This window comes from Abramis brama (assembly GCF_963993115.1).
Source record: "Abramis brama genome assembly, chromosome: 8".
Classification (NCBI taxonomy): domain Eukaryota; kingdom Metazoa; phylum Chordata; class Actinopteri; order Cypriniformes; family Leuciscidae; genus Abramis; species Abramis brama.
The window spans coordinates 17,922,994-17,944,266 of NC_139970.1; the positions used below are offsets into that span (position 1 = coordinate 17,922,994).

At 40.5% G+C, this 21,273-nt stretch overlaps 1 protein-coding gene and 2 long non-coding RNA genes across 10 annotated transcripts in view; 1 reads left to right on the forward strand and 2 right to left on the reverse strand.

The window, feature by feature from the left end:
* Window positions 1-3,918, forward strand: part of LOC311088483 (nectin 1a) — an 80,157-nt gene extending 76,239 nt beyond the window's left edge. For 4 of the 8 annotated variants that reach the window (XM_084122620.1, XM_084122622.1, XM_084122619.1 and 1 more), the window contains exons 4-5: window positions 2,406-2,554; window positions 2,753-2,951. In XM_084122620.1, the coding sequence (XP_083978746.1) occupies window positions 2,406-2,554; window positions 2,753-2,781 (178 nt within the window). In that variant the 3' untranslated portion in view covers window positions 2,782-2,951. Of the gene's footprint in view, window positions 1-2,405; window positions 2,555-2,660; window positions 2,952-2,991 lie in introns of those variants that run through there. The other 4 variants (XR_014607507.1, XR_014607508.1, XM_084122621.1 and 1 more) reach the window with 3 other exon arrangements.
* A 13,741-nt stretch (window positions 3,919-17,659) lies between these two features.
* Window positions 17,660-18,436, reverse strand: LOC311088548. The gene is made up of 3 exons (XR_014607518.1): window positions 18,406-18,436; window positions 18,022-18,101; window positions 17,660-17,770 (listed from the first exon to the last, which is right to left on the reverse strand). It is a non-coding gene; the product is annotated as an uncharacterized lncRNA (long non-coding RNA).
* Window positions 18,437-19,587: 1,151 nt separating this feature from the next.
* LOC311088549 lies at window positions 19,588-20,095 on the reverse strand. The gene is made up of 3 exons (XR_014607519.1): window positions 19,909-20,095; window positions 19,736-19,809; window positions 19,588-19,636 (listed from the first exon to the last, which is right to left on the reverse strand). It is a non-coding gene; the product is annotated as an uncharacterized lncRNA (long non-coding RNA).
* Between the last annotated feature and the right edge of the window lie 1,178 nt (window positions 20,096-21,273).

Here is a 21,273-nt window from a genome sequence, read left to right on the forward strand (position 1 = left end):
CTGCAAAGAACTTCGTAAGTAAACCGAAATTACGGTGTACGTTTCTGTAATTATAGTGTACTTCCGTGTAGGTATAAGGGAACAATATGTTAAGTTTTGGGTAATAAAGGGGTACAACCAGATATACAAGCAAATTATTTATAATGTAATTATTTTAAAACTAACAGGTACCTATTCTGTTAATATATTCCAGGCAAAAATTGTACGTCTGTTGTATATAAAAGTTTTTATCACATTTCTGGCAAAATATGTTCTTGTGCTTTGTCTCGTAAATCAGTCCTCATTTATGTCCAAGAGACTCAATAATAATCTTTTACATTTTAATCCTTTAATTTTTCATATTATAAAAAGGGTTGTGTGCTGCTGCGCATCCATGTGTGATAAGCAAACGCGCATTGTCGTCCCGTATGGTCCCGTATTACTAATGCGCTCATTAAATAACAAAAACAATATTGCGCCATTTACTTTAGACTTTAGAGCAGGTTTTAGTTGGTCAATGGCGTAGTCTATTTTAGTTGCCTCAAAATAGCAACACGCCAACAATGTGCACACAACTCATTTTCAGACCAGAACGCCCATGGGCGCAAAATTGGGCGCAAATGCATTTGCTGTTTAAACAACATGGCGCTAAACGTGAAAATGATCATTGCGCCCAACTTCGGATGAAAATTGAGGACATGAAAAAAGAAAATAAGCTGCTACCTATAAAAAATACGTTTCGGCATTGATTTTTTTTGTACAATTTGTTTAAATTGTTTGTTTTCTCTGTTCAACTGTTGGCGATTATTGTTATTTATACACTTTGTACAGTGTGATTTCAAGATTATTTCTGTTCTGTTTACAGTTTGTATCAGTGTTGATGTTATTTCAACATTGTGATTGTTTATTGTTAAACTTGTTTTAATAAATGTTTTTGGTTTAATTGTGCTACTGTTCTTTTACAAGAACTAATTTAGAAATTTGTTGATAATGCTAATGGTAAAGCTAGGTTTGTCTGTTTCAGAATACTGGTTTAATGTTGTATTTACCCTGTAACTACACAGAACAAGGGGGTAACAAACACTACTATGTAACAATACGAAACAACACTATTTGCACAGTAATTACAGAGAAAGGTACTCTTATTAAAAAAAAAAAAAAAGTTTTAATTACACAGTATATTTGCCCTGACATTTAAGTGTCATTGCAATACAATGTGATAAGGTAAGTACTAAGTACTACATGGTACGTTCTAAATTAAAATCATAGCAGAAACTAATTTTTTTGGCTTAACGTTAAGTAGTTTAGTAAGAAAAGCCAATAAATTCAATTTTTATCATACTGTGCTTACATGCAGCCATATATATATATAAGTTTAATTTACAACCCACATATGTCAAAATTACCCTGTAACTACATTGCACAAGAACATATTTTGCCAGAAATGTGATAAAAACTTTTATATACAACAGACGTACAATTTTTGCCTGGAATATATTAACAGAATAGGTACCTGTTAGTTTTAAAATAATTACATTATAAATAATTTGCTTGTATATCTGGTTGTACCCCTTTATTACCCAAAACTTAACATATTGTTCCCTTATACCTACACGGAGGTACACTATAATTACAGAAACGTACACCGTAATTTCGGTTTACTTACGAAGTTCTTTGCAGGTTGTATATCTGCTTGTTACCCCTTTATTACCCAAAACTTAATTATTGTTCCCTTATACCTACACGGAAGTACACTATAATTACAGAAACGTACACCGTAATTTCGGTTTACTTACGCAGTTGTTTGCGGGTCGTAATATAAAGTGTTACCACAAAATGCTATGTAATGATTGCTCTAGAAATTCAACATTTAGCAGATGCTGCTATGTGTATCAACTGTATGTCACAGTCATGTTCTGTGTCGTTTTCCCTGTCACTTTTTGCCTGAATTCTAGTTCATTATTAGTTGCTATAATTACCAATTAGTTCTCACCTGTTACCTGTTCTGTTAATGATCCTGCCCTCTGTTCCTTTTATTCATTATTTCGCATTAAAGTTATTTTCTCTTCTGTGTTTATTAAAGTTGATTCATTCTACATCACACATCGTCTCTGTGACTCTGTAGATCCTTGAGCATTTCTAACATATACAGTAATGCATGGTAATAAATATAGTAACAGAAACTTGGTTAAATGGGGAAAGGAATTGCATCCAATCATTTGGATATTAGTGGATATCTAGGCACAATTTGCTTCTGCAAAAAAAGTGCTGAGAGTGACCTGACAACAGGCCCTAATATTTCACTCAGTCTTTTTCCAGGTTTTGTAAATTACTAAGCATTCAGATGGCAGCATGCATTTTCATCCTACAGTCTAAAAACCAGCAGACTGAACTAAACTGATTTCATATTCTTTTTAATTGAGCAGCACACACCAGATTATCCCCAATGATGCCATTAAAACAGAAGGAAATAAACTCTTCTTCTTGAAACTGACATCTGACCTCAATGGCCTGTATATCTGTGAAGCTTCGAACGAGTATGGCTCAGGAATCGGCTCACTCTACTGGCAAAAAGGTGAATTCCCTTTGCTTACGTTACAAAAACAAAGTTTATCAAGAGATTGAGATGATGGTAATGTGGAATGTCTGACATAACACACACATTTTATTTTATTTTTGAGAGTGCATGTTTTGAAAGAAGATACAGCAGTTTGTTTAGACTACAGTACTACTATTTAGTACTACTATTTATCATGGATTATCTCTTTTCTAGGAGAAAAGACAGACCATTCTGAGCTTTGAGTCCTTCGTCCTGGATGTAATTTGGATTAAACTTCATCATGGATATAATAAAACATTTACCATAATTATAATATCAGGTTAGAAAAACAATATATGAATTTATTTATTTGTTTAGTGACCAAGAAATTGTGCTTAATATAAGAATCTTAAAATAAACTTTCTTCAAGTTATGACTTTTCCTTGTTTTATTTTTTTCCAAAATGATCTTAGACTTTGGACCCCATTGTTGTTAGCAAGGTTGCAGACAGACAGATGAAGATCAGGATATAGTTCAAATAATAACAGAAGATAGTTGCTTCACATTCACATTCACAAACACTAACTCAAACAAGACTGGACAAACACTGAGTGAAGGTGAGGAACTTTCACTTTTTGGTGACGAGATGCTGGCTAGATAATATCAAAAATATAAAAGTCTATAACAGTCTCATAACATATTGAGGAATGGAATGGAATAGAACAGAGCTTTATTGTTCACTGTTTGTTATCAGTCTAATGACAGTAGTGTCATCCGCAAACTTGACAATATGGTTTGTGGGGTTAGTAGCAACACAGTCATGTGTGAAAAGACTGTGGGCTATGAACACAACCCTGCGGTGCTCCGGTACACAGGGACAGGGTGGATGAGGTGTGTTTTCCCAGCCTTACTGTCTGTGTTTGGTCCGTTAAAAAGTCCAAAATCCAGTTGCATGTGTGTGCATCTAGCCCCAAATGGTGTAGTTTTGTGATTAGTTTGTATGAAACTATAGTGTTAAAGGCTGAACTGTAATCAACAAAGAGAATCCTGGCATTGGTGTTGGTCTGTCCTAGATGCTCTAGAACAGTTGAAATCGCATCATCTGTCGATCTGTTTGCCTTGTAAGCAAACTGCAGCTCCCTCGAGCTAGTGAGGACATCAAGTTTCAGAGAGAGACAGAAGAGAGGAGATCACTGGAGAGCAGGGAGAGAATGCACAGATTGTTTTCTCTTCTTGACAGATTAAATGCACTTTTGCTTATGTGAATTCAAATTTGTTAATTAAAAAATCGTATGCATTATTTTTATGTGAGTTATAGTTTGTAAATGAAACAAAAAATATTTTATGTGCATTGTTTTTGTAATGCAAGTTATGACTTGTAAATGTAATAAAGAAATTATTCTGTAATTTTCTTGTCAATGAATTTGTACATTTGATAGAAAATAAATTGTTCTATACATTTTTACTTACAGTACTTTTTACAACTCACATACTCAAAAGACAGCGGCCCTCCAGGACATATTTTAAGTGTTTCTATTATATACTGTTCATAGTTTTTTTTATATATATATATCTAATATCATAATCTAATATCCATGTGTAAAAAGTCAGTTTTTCTACTACAAATGTTTCTGCCGCAAGTCTCAACGGCTGTCACCAGTTGCTAGGCGACAAAACCAGACCATCCCATTGAATAACTCCTGGGACACAGCTAGCAACAATTTGTTAATGTGACAATACATTTTTGTTTCATTTTCTAAATAACCAGTGGTGGAATGTAACAACATACATTTACTCTTAGAAAGTACTTTAGATTGTTATTCAACTCCACTTAATCTCAGAGGCAAACATTAAAGGTTACTTTATTTATAAAACTTTATATAAGTTATATATATATACAGTACTGTGCAAAAGTCTTAGGCATGTTACTATTCTATGTAAAGGTTTCTTCAAGCATCTTGGAGACATTCCTCTGGATTTAGTTTGTCTCAGTTTTTTCTGTTCCTTGTGCATACAGAAATCTCACTGGTGTGAATGTTTGGAAATGCAAACTGATATTTCCTACTGACACACTACAGCAAAAGATACAAATAACTGACTTAAAACCATTATTTGTTTATTCTGGGGGTGTGTGTTTTGGTGTATTAACATGCCTAAGACTTTTGCACAGCACTGTATATATATATACATTAGAGATGCTCCGATCAGCATTTTTGGGGCCGATCACAGACTACCGATCACCAAAATCATGATCTGCCGATTGCCGATCACAGAATGGCAGGGGAATGGGAATCTTTTATCTATAATCTAGCAGAGTTTGCACCATTTGTAGAAATGACACTAACTATGTATTAACTGTACTGGAAAAATACACACAGTAGAAATAGGCTACAGTCAAGATCTTGAAGAACCACCAAGTGTTTATTTAATTGTATTTAGAAAATGAGACAACTTAAGGCTACTGTAGGCCATCTTTCCCAAATAAGGCAGAGTAACATAAAATTATTCCAAACAAAGAGGGGTCAGGCAGACCAACACACATTAGATCAGCTTAATGGGATGGGATCAAATTACACTTACAGTAGGCATACTTGGAAATTGTAGCCTCTTAATACACTGACTACATTTAATAATTGGCAGCAAAATGTAAAACTTGGTACACCAAAACTGGCTACTGCCACAAAGGACAAAAGGACAAAACTATGGCAAGTTTTTTTTTTTCTGTTATTATTATGAACATCTGATGTAGTTGAGGAACCAACTACATCAGATCCAAAAAATAAAATAATGTAAGCTACTGTAAGCCAATGCCATCCTTCATAAATAACAAGGCAGAGAAACATAAGGAGGCCAAGCAGATAGTTACCAACCCACATTAGATGAACTTGGGATGGGATGAGGTCACATTTAGGCCCAGGCTAAAATGTAAAATGTAGCCTTTTTTAATATATTAAAATTAAACAATTGGCCACAAAATGTTTCAAACCAAAACTGGCTAGGCCTCACAGAGGACAAAATCCTTCAGGTCTCAATCATAAAAGGCAAGTTTCTCTTGAGCATCTCCGCATTTTTTGATGTCAGCCGGTTTCTTCTGTCATCAATAACGTTTGCAGCCATGCTAAATGGTCGCTCACTATCCACACTTGTGCACGGTGAACAAAGATATGCTCTTGCTGCCTGTGCAAGTGCGGCGAAACGGCCTTTATTCGCCTGCCAATAAGCAAGTGGCTGTCCACTGCTTGGCATTATGGGCTCTGCTAGATATTGGTTGATCTGCGAGACGATCGTGATTTCCTCATCAGTTTGTCCTGTATCCTCCTCCACCAGTTCAGCAAACATTGCCTGTAAAGAGCAAGCTGGTGGGCTTTTGTCTGTTGACCTGCTGGAACCGGCCACCTCCACGCTGCTTGTACTTGGCAGATCAGTGTGGCAATGGGCTATAACGATGTCCCGAAACAGATCATGCACAGTTGATTTGAGTGCCTCTGGAAAGTATCTGTCTTTGTATCTGAAATAGATGTAAAAATGAAAAACTATATGAAATCAATTATAGTGACATGCCATGCAGGCCACACACATCCATTTGTGTCAAGTTACATAGTCTAAAAAAATTAAATACTCCCAGAGTATATCCAACTATGACAAAAAATATAAAATATTTTAGATTACTATAAGCCATCCTTCAAATAAGGCATAAGACAAGCATAATGACCTATTTAAAACAAAGAGGTAGTTGACCTAAGACTAATGAGCAAATCGTCAGCAAATCGTCTTCTGACAGCTTCCAGTAGTAGTGTTTTTGATGTTTGGTTTTTGGTTTAATTTCCACTGGTGAATTGTGAACGTGCATGGCAAATCGTGTTCTGCAACATAGGCTGCAAGTGCCAATTTCTGCTCTCATAGACTCTGGAGCATGTACAATGTACTGTTCCATCGAATGGACACATCCTGGCGGAGTTTTTTAATAGGCTGGTCGAGTTGCTTTTGAGCATTTTCCAGCCGGGTGTATGCCAATGGAGAATGTTTAAAGTGCCCAACAATGCGTCTCCCTGAGGCTGTGATATCCCAAATACTTCGCTGGGACAATACCCCCTCATGCACAGCAAGCTGGAGAGTGTGTGCCATATATGGCAGGCCAGGGAAATCTGCGTCTCTCATTGCTTTCTGCATGTTTTTGGCGTTGTCTGTTAAAATAGCGAGGATTTTCTCTTTTTGGATCCCCCATGGCTGAAACATGCCGCTAAATGCGTTCACAAAAGCCTCCGCAGATTGTGACCCCGTGAAATCCTGACAGTGTAGCACAATGTTGTGTCTTTTGAAGTTTGAGTCAATAAAGTGAGCTGTTAAGCTTAGCAGGGACATTGGACAGGCGTCTGCACTCCATATATCGCTTGTGAAGCTAATATGTACACTATCCTTCAGAAGCTTGTCAATGTGTGTGTACACTGATTGGTACAACACGGGGAGACACACATCAGTTAGGTATTTCCTGCCTGGGGGGTCGTATCGTGGATCAAGTCAGGTTAGCAGGCGACAGAACCCTTTATCCTCCACAACGGATAGAGGTATTCTGAACGTGATGTCTTTCCACCTCTTACTATCCCTGCTGTATGGTTCACATCATTTAAAGGTATCACTCACAGTCGGCTGATTGAGGGATGGGGATGTTGCCGTCGGCTGGTTTAGTTTCTCATATTCGGCATATTCAGTTGTTGTATGGCGTGTTCTAAGATGCCTAATCATGTTAGTGGTGTTAAAATGCCGTTGGTGGCTTCCACCTCGAGGGATTTCAGCACGACATACATATATATATATTTTTTTTTGTTAAGTAAACATGCAATTTATTCTCTTATAATGCCTCATATATATAAGCTAATATGATATTAACCACAATTGTAACCTTGTAAGAGAGAGTGTTGTATAAGAGAAACACTGCAAATTGTATTGTAAAAGTTTTTTATTATGAATCTGGTTTATTAAGAAAAACACTGCAACTTGTATTGTAAAAGTTTTTTATTATGATAATGCATGAAAGAAATGACTATACTATATTCGATGTTTAAGCATTTAATCAAATGAAAGAATAAACTACAGTAGGTAGTAATAACACTAAGTAGTAGAAAGCATGTATCTTAGCAAAGTAGAAATGGCAAGCAATACCCGTTTGATGAGGAGCATGAGACGCAGGAGAAAGGCAGAGGGTCCAGAGCAGCAAGCAAAGGAGAACAAAGGAAAGAGCTTTATATATGGAGTTTAGAAGGGGGGTTCCAGAACTGAGGACAGTTCAACACTTCGGATTGGACAGATTGTCTGTAAAGGGCGTGTGGACTATAAAAAGTATTGTAAGGAATGTCAAAGTCAGACACTGATTCACCAAGGACGGCCTCTCCGGTGTTGGATGCCTTGCCATTGCGTCTCATGAAGATGAAAGCTTGTAAATTATTTGGTTTTGATTTACTTTTATTTTTATTTTATATATTAGTACCGTTTATGTAAACTAGTTAACCTGTATTTAATAAAAAATACATATAATTGAAATTAAGAAGCTCGCCTGCCTTAAGTCTCTGTTTTACAAAATATTGAGCTGAACTAAACCACGGAGCAGTCTTTCGACTGAATTGTAAGTATGGAAATTTATATACTTATTGTTTAGAACGAATTCAACTGACTTTACCTAACCTGAGAATAAACAAAATAAGGTAGAAGGTGTCTATATTTAAGACCCAAACAAGGGGTTAAATTAAAGGAGAAGTTCACTTTTAAAATGAAAATTCTGTCATCATATACTCACCCTCATGTTGTTTCAAAGCTGTATGAATTTCTTTCTTCTGCTGAACAGAAAGGAAGATATTTAGAAGAATGTCAGTAACCAGACAGTTTTTGGGTCCCATTGACTTCCATATGAGGAAAAAAATATACTATGGAAGTCAATGGGACCCAAAAACTGTCTGGTTACTGATATTCTTCTAAATATCTTCCTTTCTGTTCAGCAGAAGAAAGAAATTCATACAGCTTTGAAACAACATGAGGGTGAGTATATGATGACAGAATTTTCATTTTAAAAGTGAACTTCTCCTTTAAGCACCGCAAAACAATATATATATAGTTCTAACTGCCTAAAAACAAAACAGGGTTGAAAACCTATGTAAAAATGTTCACCGTGGTCAATTTATGTACATAATAAAGTCTAGAGTATTTACTAGCCTATGTAAAATCACATACTGGTAACATATTGTCATGATGTGAGAACGAGGAAGCAATAGCAGGTGCAATAAACTCTTTATTTGAAACACAGATGAACATATAAGGCAACAACACTGGCGGGTGACGCAGGGACCTCGATGGTCAAACACGGGTGAGTCTGGGCTGGTGCTGAGTGAAGTGACGGTGATGGTGAATTCCGGCGTGAATGACGAACAGAAAAGCGAACAGGAATCCAGGAACAAACACCACACGATCACAGAAACGGGAACAAGAACACAGGATCAGGACACCAGACAGCACAAGACTTCAACAACGATCTGACAATGGAGAGGAGAAAACGGTGAGTATTTATGGAAGTGATGATGAGTCGCATCTGGCACCGATGATGATTGCAGATTGATGAATGAGCATGATTGCTCCGGCCACACCCACAGATCCACGCGACACACACACACATACACAAATAACAAATGCACGAGACAAAAAGAAAGCAATGCATTCGTGAACCGTGACAGTACCCCCCCTCCTAGGAACGCCTCCTGGCGTTCCCAGACTCCCTTACCTGTCGATTGTAATCATCGATAAGGGAGTGATCCAGAATGTCTCTCGTAGGTACCCAACTCCTCTCCTCCGGACCGTAACCTTCCCAGTCCACCAAGTACTGGACTCCGCGTCCCCTCCGCCTAGAGTCCAGAATACGATTTACCGAATAAGTAGGTTCCCCATCTACGAGACGCGGCGGGGGAGGAACCGGGGACTGGCGGGTTAATCGCTGATCGAAACACAGGCTTAATTTTGGATACATGGAAAACGGGGTGAATTCTCCTGTACGCTGGGGGAAGGTTGAGGCGGACTGCCACCGGACTAATGATCTTGGTGACAGTGAACGGGCCAATGAATTTGGGTGCGAGCTTATTAGAGACGGAACGGAGAGGAATATTCTTAGTAGAAAGCCACACTTTTTGACCAACGACGTATACGGGAGGCTTAGACCGGTGGCGATCGGCTTTAGCCTTGGTGCGCGACCTCACCTGGAGTAGAGTCTCACGGGCTCTAGTCCAGGTGCGGTGACACCTCTGGACAAAGGCGTGTGCGGAGGGGACCGCGACTTCGGACTCCAGACTGGGAAAGATAGGTGGCTGGTAACCTACACTACACTCAAACGGAGACAGGCCCGTGGATGACACTGGTAACGTATTGTGGGCGTACTCCACCAGTACTCCACAGTTGCTGACTCCAGGAAGAAGGATTCTTGGATACCAAACACCGCAACATTCTTTCCAGATCCTGGTTGGCTCTCTCGGTCTGGCCATTGCTCTGGGGATGAAACCCTGAGGATAGACTGACAGTCGCGCCCAGTAATTTACAAAACTCTTGCCAAAATTTGGACACAAATTGGGGTCCTCTGTCGGAGACCACGTCAATCGGGAGGCCATGTAAACGAAAGACGTGATCTACGACGGTCACCGCTGTCTCCTTGGCTGAGGGTAATTTGGGCAAGGGAATAAAGTGAGTCGCCTTCGAGAACCGGTCCACCACGGTTAAAACTACCGTGTTGCCCTGAGAGGGCGGGAGGGCGGTAATAAAATCTAGTGCGATATGGGACCAGGGTCTCGAAGGGACAGGCAGCGGTTGGAGTAACCCATCTGGGGGTCGATTGGAAGACTTACCAATGGCACAAACCGAGCAAGCCAAAACAAAACTGTGAATGTCCCGGGCCATAAGTGGCCACCAGAATCGTTGCTTAACCAGAAAACTAGTACGGGTCACTCCTGGATGACAGGCTACGTTGGAACAATGCCCCCACTGAATAACGTCTGACCGTAATCCCTCCGGCACAAATAAACGGTTCGGTGGGCAACCGACCGGGGGCATTACCCCTTCTAAGGCCTTCTTGACCTTCGATTCGACCTCCCATGTGAGTGTGGAGACAAATAGGGTCTCGGGTAAAATGCACTCGGGAGTAACCAGGTGTTCGGAAAGATCAAAAATGCGCGATAAAGAATCGGGTTTGATGTTTTTGGAACCCGGGCGGTATGAGAGAGTAAAATCAAAACGACCGAAAAAAAGTGCCCACCGAGCCTGCCTGGAGTTCAATCTTTTAGCGGACCTGATATATTCCAAATTCTTGTGATCGGTCCAGACGATAAAAGGTACCCCCGACCCTTCTAACCAGTGACGCCATTCCTCCAACGCTAACTTGACTGCCAACAACTCTTTGTTACCAATGTCATAGTTACGTTCGGCTGGGGACAAGCGATGGGATAAAAACGCGCAGGGATGCATCTTCTCGTCTGTGGAAGAACGTTGGGACAACACTGCACCTACCCCCACCTCTGACGCGTCGACCTCCACCACAAACTGACGTGAGGAATCAGGGGCTATCAGAATTGGGGCCGAAACAAAGCGGTCTTTCAGTTTGGCAAACGCGGCCTCCGCCGTGTCTGACCACCTGAACGTAGTTCTGGGGGAGGTCAAAGCAGTCAGAGGTGCGGCTAGTTGGCTGAAGTTACGAATAAAACGTCGGTAGAAGTTGGCGAATCCCAGAAACCTCTGCAGGGCCTTGCGGGAATCTGGGATTGGCCACTCCACCACAGCCTTAACTTTCTCAGGGTCCATACGTACTCCCTCAGACGAAATGATGTACCCCAGAAATGGAACCGACTGTGCGTGGAACTCGCATTTCTCCGCCTTGACAAAAAGCCCATTCTCTAGCAACCTCTGAAGCACTCGTCGGACGTGCTGCACATGTTCCTGGAGAGAAGAAGAAAAAATCAATATGTCATCCAGGTAGACATATATGAACTGATCGACCATATCTCGCAGCACGTCATTGACGAGGGCCTGGAAGACTGCTGGGGAGTTGGACAACCCAAAGGGCATGACCAAGTATTCAAAGTGACCCCTGGGGGTGTTAAAAGCAGTCTTCCATTCATCCCCCTCCGTGATGCGGACCAAATGATAAGCATTATGCAAGTCCAATTTCGTGAAGAGTGATGCTCCCTGCAACCTCTCGAAAGCTGAAGACATCAACGGCAAAGGATAAGTATTCTTTACCGTGATGTTGTTCAACCCCCGGTAATCAATACAAGGTCGCAGAGATCCGTCCTTCTTCCCCACAAAAAAGAACCCCGCCCCCGCTGGAGAAGAGGAAGGGCGAATGAACTTCGTTGCTAGAGAATCAGAAATGTATTTCTCCATGGCCTCCCTTTCTGGAGCAGAAAGCGAATATAACTTGCCCTTAGGCGGAGATTTACCTGGCAATAAATCTATGGCACAGTCGTAGGGACGATGCGGAGGCAGAGAAGCAGCTCGAGACTTACTGAAGACCTCCTTCAGGTCGTGGTACTCCGCGGGCACGTTAGACAAATCCACTGCTTTCTCCAGTAACACAGACATAGGAACAGACGAACAGGCAGACACAAGACAGGACTCATGACATTTAGTGCTCCACTCCGTAATGGACCTCCGGAGCCAGTCCACTCTTGGGTTGTGTTGAGTTAACCACGGATGTCCGAGTACTATGGGTGCAAGAGGTGAGTCCATGATGTAAAATGACAGAGTCTCTGAGTGGTTACCAGATGTGATGAGGGTAATGGGTCCAGTAGACAGTGAAATCATGGGAAGCTCTTGACCATTGAGTGCGTGAACTGAAATGTCATGTGGGAGTGACTGAAGGGGAATCTGAAGGTGGTGTGCGAGGGTGCAGTCCATAAAATTACCTTCCGCCCCGGAGTCCAATAGTGCTTGACAGTCGTGCTGACGTGTTGACCATCTTAGTCTTACCGGGAGGAGGGTAGATGTCGATGAGGTCTTCTCGGCGGAGATCCCACCCGATAGTAGCCTCACTGTTACTATCGGGTGTGGCCTTTTACCGGACACGTGTTCAGAAAATGTCCAGCTCCGCCGCAGTAAAGGCAAAGGCCTTGGGACCTCCGCCTCTCCTTCTCCTCCCGGGAAACCGAGCTCGCCCTACCTGCATGGGCTCGGGATCGTAGGTAGGGCTGACCGCGTCCGTGCCACTGGACCGCAGACTTTCCGCTCCTCCAAGAGCTCGACTGGAAAGGACGCGTCGCTCGACTCTCGACAGTCTTGCATCAACTCGTAGTGCTAACTCGATCAGTTCATCCAAGGTGGTGGGCAGGTCCAGGGCATAGATCTCCCTCTGGACGCGGTCAGCCAGCCCATGCAGGAACATATCCCACTGCGCCTCGTCGTTCCATCGGCACTCTGCCGCGAGAGTCCGGAATTCGATCGAATAGTCCGAAACTGACCTCTCTCCCTGGCGAAGTTCGGCGAGCACCCTCGCCGCCTCTCTTCCGGCGACCGCACGGTCAAAGACCCGCTTCATGGCGGCGGAGAGTGCCTGGAACGACTCGCAGCATGGGTCTTGGTTTTCCCACACCGCCGTTCCCCAAAGTGCCGCTCTCCCAGTCAGCAAAGAGAGGACGAACGCGACCTTGGATCGCTCATTGTTGAAGGTTCTAGGTTGCAGCGCAAAGTGCATGGAGCATCCTGTCAGGAACGCTCGACAGAAACTGGGTTCTCCGGCATACCTCTCAGGCACAGGTAGACGAGGTTCCGACTGGGAGAGAGGATCCGATGGTGTGGGAGGAACGAACGGTGTGGGCGGCGCAGTGGGAGCTCGCAGTTGTTGAATTTGCTGGGTGAGCTTGGACACCTGCGCCACCAGAGCCTGAACCACACGGCCAGTGTTGTTAAGCCCCTCCTCCTGGGCGTCCATGCGTTGAAGACTGCTGTTGACGAACGTCTCCATGGAAATCTGAGCTCCGCCTGCTGCTTCCATGCCATGGTCAGATCGTTCTGTCATGATGTGAGAACGAGGAAGCAATAGCAGGTGCAATAAACTCTTTATTTGAAACACAGATGAACATATAAGGCAACAACACTGGCGGGTGACGCAGGGACCTCGATGGTCAAACACGGGTGAGTCTGGGCTGGTGCTGAGTGAAGTGACGGTGATGGTGAATTCCGGCGTGAATGACGAACAGAACAGCGAACAGGAATCCAGGAACAAACACCACACGATCACAGAAACGGGAACAGGAACACAGGATCAGGACACCAGACAGCACAAGACTTCAACAACGATCTGACAATGGAGAGGAGAAAACGGTGAGTATTTATGGAAGTGATGATGAGTCGCAGCTGGCGCCGATGATGATTGCAGATTGATGAATGAGCATGATTGCTCCGGCCACACCCACAGATCCACGCGACACACACACACATACACAAATAACAAATGCACGAGACAAAAAGAAAGCAATGCATTCGTGAACCGTGACACATATAAGCCAACATTTGAAACTTTATTGTATTTTTTTATTATTATTAGTTACATTTTTAGCATTAGATACATTAGATTACTCAATTCAACTGAAATACAATACTTACATTTAAAAGTGTAATCTGACCATTTCGTCTCCGGCGCACAATGAATTCTGGGGTAGGCAAGGCTGCGAAGGATCCTTACGATGTATCCTGCATTCACGAGAAAAGAAGGATGCATTTGCAGGCCACATTTTGAAGGAGCCTTCGAAGTACCTTCGAATTGGGACAGCATTTGTCACGCCGCGATGACGCAGTCGGCTATACATTCCCCTTTAAACGAGTCTCGGTGCGTCCTCCGAAGGCCGCATCGGCCGCGCACTTCGAAGGACGCGTCCCTCAAATGATGCAGCCCCTAAATTGGGACACAGCTATTTTCTCTGCCAACTTCAAAATCGTCCGACATCTCTGTTTTAATTTATTATTATTATTTTCTTCTTTTTTTCCGTGACCTTTCCAACGTGATGACATAATACGTGGCGTGTCGCAGACCAGCACAAGACGAAGTAATTAAATTTGCTCTGCCAGTTTTTTGCTTTGCACAGATTCAACAAATCATATTGAAGTAAAATAATCATGAGTAACAGGTCATGCTATTCTTACTGTTGTATAAATCATTTAAAAGGCATAAATCATTTAAAGGGCATAAATAATTTAAAGGACAAGTTCGGTATTTTACACTTAAAGCCCTGTTTACAGATGGTTTCTGATGAAATAGAATGGTTAAGATTAAAATTTGGACACATGCTGCTGTCCCGAGAATTTTAGGTTTCTTTCGCTTCTCCCCCCCACCTACAGAATGGCAGCCTATGGGCACAGGTGTTTTACCATTCGTTGTAAAACTGTCGACCTATTTTTCCAAACGCCTCACACCCGTACATTCTTCCGTTGAGAGCTTGAATATAGACACTCCAGTCCAGTTTCCGGCGGCGGAGTAATACCGTACCTCACAGCACATCCAAAACAAGTCAATGGAGTTGGACAAAAACTATGATAAAACCTGTTGGAAAGCATCTTTCGCAGCGATTTTTGTGTGAGCATATCAGTGAACACCCCTGACCACTCGGTGAGTTTTTGACGTCTTTGTAAACGAAAGTTTAATGCGTTTTAGGAAGGATTGTTCCAGTGCCCATAGGCTGCCATTCTGTAGGTCGGGGGGAAAGCGAAAGAAACCTACAATTCTCTGGACAGCAACATGTGTCCAAATTTTACTCTTAACCGTTCTATTTAATCAGAAACGATCTTTAAACAGGGCTTTAAGAGTAAAATACCGAACTTGTCCTTTAAATGGCATTTGCTGAAGTCTGTCTGAAGTCATTATCATTGAATGAATGCTAAATAGGGTGGCCATCTGTCCAGTTTTAGGTTGGACAGTTTGGTTTTACCCCTTTTACACACAGAGGTCACTACAGTGGACAGCTATTCAAAAAAAAAAAATGTCTTGCATATGCATGGGTTTTGATGGGATAATTGCACATCAACCTCTACAGTTGAGATTAAACATACTCCCTTGTGTGTCCATGAATCCAGTTTTAGTCCTTGTGTTCATCATGACACCAGAAATGATCACATTTCCCTGGATATGGCATGTCTCTTTCTCTAAAATGTCTCAAACATGTCTTCACTTTAAAGGTACTCTGATGGTGGGATCTATGCACAATGTGCACTTAACAGTCTAGGGAAAAGATGTGAGGCAAAGATCGATTTGCAAGAAGTACATTTATTAAATTAAGAAAGAAGATAATGCACACGAAGGAGGAGGAGAATAATCCTACACAGCAAAATCAGCAGTGCTAATTCAACACCTATAGAGTTAAATTCAACACTTTAAAAGTGTCTATATTGGTCCACACTAGATCGAGTTAAAACTACACTTTTCAAAGTGTTAAATATTTAACACTATGATAGAGTTGCAGCAACTCTCTAAAAAGTTAACTTTTAACACTAGTCAACACTGGTTAGTGTTGAATTTACCCAACACCAGTGCGTAGTGTCAAAATTTAACACCAAATGTGTGTTTTTCTTTCAACACTACCGAGTTGTTGCCATATTAACACTACATAGGATGTAAAGTTTAACATAAAATGCAACTCTTGTAGAATTGATCTGTATTGATTTGTAATACTATTGGGAATCAATTTATACATTTCAGGAGTGTTAAATTTGACTCAAAATGAGTTTGTATTTATGAGATTTGCTTTTTGACAAAAGGAATCTTTTCAGAAATAAAAGCAAAGCATTTAACCTATTGATAACATTGAATGCACATCAAAACAATCCAGAAAGTTAAAATGTAACCTTAGTCTGGGATCATAGTAGAATTCTGTTCATTGTAAAGTTAAAAATAAAGGCAAAATGCAAACAGTTGTTTTAACAAACTAGTTTTTATTAACGAACAAGTCCCTTTACATCATACATCATAGGTTAACTTTTAAAAATAAATGAAGGCAAAATATAGCCATTTCTGTCATCAGAATTATGTGAAAGCTGCTCATCAAATGGTCTATCTAATACTTCAAGTCCTGTACATGTCAGTGAATGTAAGTCCTGTGTCAGTGAAGTTGAGTCAATACCTTCGACTTTGCAACAGTACAGCAACAACATTCAACAGATGAAAAACAGTTGCAGGATATGAGTGGATCAGTTGTGTCCAGTTCCTAACAGTAAAGTTCAGTGCATAGTTGTTTCACAGAGCAGGAAAGGCTGTGCAGATCCAACTTTCTCAAAATCCTGGAGTGCTGGTTTCCTAGACAACACAAAACCAGACCATTTACAATTAATACTATTTGTGTTTTATAAATACAGCAAGTTTATGGTGGAAAAATGTTCAATCATCTTAGACTTTCGTGACTAAAACAATAAACTATTTTGGTTAGATTAAGACTTGAATTTACTGATTTCCAAGTAAATTAAAGACTTAATTCATCCAAAAATGTAAATTCCGTCATTAATTATTCACCCTTATGTTGTTCCAAACCAGTAAGAGTTTTGCTCATCTTCGAAACACTTAAGATATTTTTGATAAAATCTAAGAGATTTCTGTCCCTTCATCGACAGCCTATTCAACTATCACTTCCAAAGCCACAGAGAGGTATAAAGGAAATCATAAGTAATCAATGTGAGTCAAGTGATTTAACCTCAATTTTTTTATGAAGCAACAAGAGTGCTTTGTTTGCACGAAAAAACAACAACAAAAAAACTCAACTTTATTTACAAATTATTAATCTTCGATGCACGCTCACTTAACAACGCATGTTGGAAATTAATATTTTATAAATTAAGTCATAAATGTTTTGTTGCTGCAAACACAGCACTTGCGTAGTTTAATAAAATGTATGTTAAACCACTGGAGTCGCATGGAGTACTTTAATGATGTACCTTTACACCTTTCTGGGGCTTGAACGTGGTATTTGCGTGGACTGTCAATGGAGGGACAGGAAGCTCTCAGATTTCATTAAAAATATCCTCATTTGTGTTGTGAAGATGAAAGAAAGTCTTACATGTTTGGAACGAGATGAGGGTAAGTAATGACATAATTTCCATTTGTAGGTGAACTAAACCTTTAGGAATAAATTTAGACACGCACCTTAAGAAATCTCACTAAATAGTCAGCTGACGGAAGAATCTTCGTTCCCTTCTTGTGGCTTTGTGATGTTGGAGGCAGGTGATGGGCAGAGATTTCCCAATCAGTTGAGTCTAAAATTAAAAAGCAAGAAAACATCTACCTGTCAAATCATGAAAACAATTGGTTTGAAAACTAATTTTATTTAAGTAAAATGAAAAAAGGGGGGAAAAAATACTTTTGTAAAGTAATTTGACTGGACAAATTCAAAATGAGTGTTATGAAACACAAAAAATCTAGTTATACCAAATAGCAACAAAGCTATGATTATTTTTTATGTTTATGCACATTATCTCATATGTTATCTGTAAAATCTGACCCTCACCAGGTTCTAGTCTGTAACTTACAGCCTTTAAAGACCAAGCCTGGTTAGCCTTAGCCATTTGGTGCAGCATGGAAATGGTCCTAGCAAACACAAATAGCAAAATCAATACATTTAAACATTAAAGAATCCAAACATCAACCAAAATTGAATCTGATAAATACATTTTCATAAACATTTAACGTTAATCTTAAAGAATTAACTTACTTACACATTCTAAGAAAAAAAAATTCAGTTAACGTTAGGTTTCAGTTAAGATAGGTGTGCTGGCAAACGAAAGTAAAAGATAGTTTGAGGATAAATACATTATGATATTTGCACATCACAAATATTGTCATAAAACAAAACATTATAAAATACGTATTGTAAATGAGTTAAAACACTTACTCTGTGTTTTCACCGTTAAAAGCAAACTCCGTGTCTGCTAGAGGTGGGCGATACTCCAAATTTTGGTATCGATCCGATACCAAGTAAATACAGGGCCAGTATCACCGATATCGATACCGATACCAATACTTTTTCATTTTAAAAGCATGCACTTGAACTTGTATGCACTTTCCTGTGCTAGAGCAGTGTGTCATGATTTATGAGGTGAATGCATCATTAATATGCTAAATCTGAAAACGTTTTCATGACTACTAAATATTTTGTGATTTGTGCTCTCAACTCGCCTGTAATTATTAGTCAGTGACTTTTACAAAACTACCCTAATTATAGTAAAAATACTATTGTACACTAGCCTACTGTTCAAAAGTTTGGGGTCTGTAAGATTTTTAATTCTCTTCTGCATTTATTTGATCAAAAATACAGTAAAAAGTGTAATATTACAATTTAACATAGGCTATCTGTTTTCTATGTCATACTAAACTGTAATTTATTCAATTGATCAAAGCGTAATTTTCGGCATCATTACTCCAGTTATGATGATAATTAATTTTAATATGCTGATTTACAGCTCAGAAAACATTTCTTATTATCAGTGTTGAAAACAGTTTCATATTTTTTTGTGGAAACCATGATGCAGAATTATTTGATGAACCAAGTTGAAAGAACAGCATTTATATGAAGTAGATTTTTTTAACAGTGAAAAACCCTTGACTGTCACTTTTGATCAATTTAATGCATCGATCCTTGTTGAATAAAAATATTAATTTCATTAAAAAAATCTTACTGTCCTCAACATTTTGAACCGTTATATACACTTTTGCTTTGTTTATTGCAAAATAACTCCCGATTGTTTCTCTGTCATCTAAGCAAGGCTTCGTTTCCCAAACGTGCCTGTGAGCTCAGTGAAGCACCAGCATCGAACGCTCTCTGTGATTGATTGGTTTCGTCTTGTATCCAGATGACTAGGAGAAAAAGTTCTATCCTACACAATTATCCGCTAACATTCGCTTATTTTTCCACTTAGAAGCTTATTTTACGCACTGAATTGCGTGCTAAATTAATAAAAATTACTGGAAAAAAAACACACATTTGGATCGATATTTTTATGTGAGGATCGATCCTTTTCGATACCACGTCAGTATCGAAGTATCGATATTTTAGGATCGATCCGCCCACCTCTAGTGTCTGCACTGCGTCACGAGTCAAAGAAGATGCAGGGCATAACGTTAGTCTGTGAGAAAGGTTTAGGCACGCACATCACATAAATATCGTTATAAAATAATATAATGCCATGAAATACATGTTGTAAATTAGGTTAAAAAACCCTTACTTTCGGTGTTGTTCCTGTTAACGTTACAAGCAAATCTCCTCGTCGTCAGCTCCGTATTGAGTCAAAGATGTCTCCTTTGAGAAAGGTTTCGGCTCGTTTAAGCACGCAGAGCATTTACATTTCTCTATCAATATGTTATAAAATACATATTGTAAATTAGATAAAACACTTACTTTTGTCGTTTCTCTGTTTAAAAGCAACCTCATCCTGGTCTGCTCCGCATCGCGCGTCAACGAAAATGCCTTTCTGAGAACGGTTTAGCCGTTCACAGCACATAAATATTGTAATAAAACAATATAATGTAATAAAATGCATATATAAATGCGATAAAACACTTAATATCTGCGTTTTCCCTCCTCGTATGCCTTGCATCGCAAGTCAAAGAAAATGGCGTCTGTGGAAAAAAGTTTCAGGTCGTTTCGTCGCGCCCAGCGCATAAATGTCCCGAATGTAACTAATAACACTCTCTCGGTGTAAATTTAGTAACTCTACGTATTTTCACCAGCCAGAGTTTGCGGTTTACACTAGCAGTGTTAATCCCTTGAAATTCAACACCAGAAAATTAACTCTTTACTCTAAGAGTCCTTAACACCAGGATTTCAACACTGGAGATTTTGCTGTGTACAGGGAAACGCAAACATAACAGATTTGTACATTAACACAAAGACGACAGCCGGCGAAAGAGAACTGAAATACAGGGGTATATATACATGGGATAACATGGGTAATCAAACACTATGGTAACAAACTAGGGCAACTATGGACAATAAAAATACAAAAAATACAAAATAAAAGTAAACACTGAAAGTAAACCTTAAACACTGGCACCATACCCGATGATCAACAAGAACAGAGTTCAGGAAGGAGGTGGCAGTGGAGCATGCAAGGGGGAGTGTTGGTGGGCTTAAGCCACAGAACATGAAAGAGTCGGTCTCTGCAAATGAAAAGACCATGGCGATGCAGGAGGGATGGAAATCCACGTTGGAGCCCTTGGGACTACTGAACATAATGGAGCCAGAGAATTGAATGGCCACAACAGAGCCAGAGGATTGGAGGTCCAGGGCAGAGCTGGAGGAACTGGTGGCTCTGACTGAGCAGGAGACCACCATGGTGGAGCAGATAGAGCAGCACCAGGGCAGAGCTGAACACCACTACAGTTGCGCTCTCATTGTAAAGGCCTAGACCATGGTGAAGCCAGTGGAGTAGGAAACCACGGTGGGGTCCAGGTGAAAAGAGACAAGGAGCACAGAGAGTTTAGATACGCCCTCCGTGGCTGTGACAGGGAGCACAGAAAGTTCAGAGACAGTCTGGTCGTGACAGGGAGCACAGCGAGATCCGAGACAGTCTCAGTGGCTGTGACAGGGAGCACAGCGAGATCCGAGACAGTCTCAGTGGCCGGGACAGGGAGCACATAGAGTTCTAGTATGGTCTCAGTGGCCATGATAAGGTGTATAGAAAGTTAATGGATGCCCTCTGTGGACATGACAGGGGGCACAGAGAATTCAGTAATGGCCTCCTTGGCCGTGACAGGGCGGACA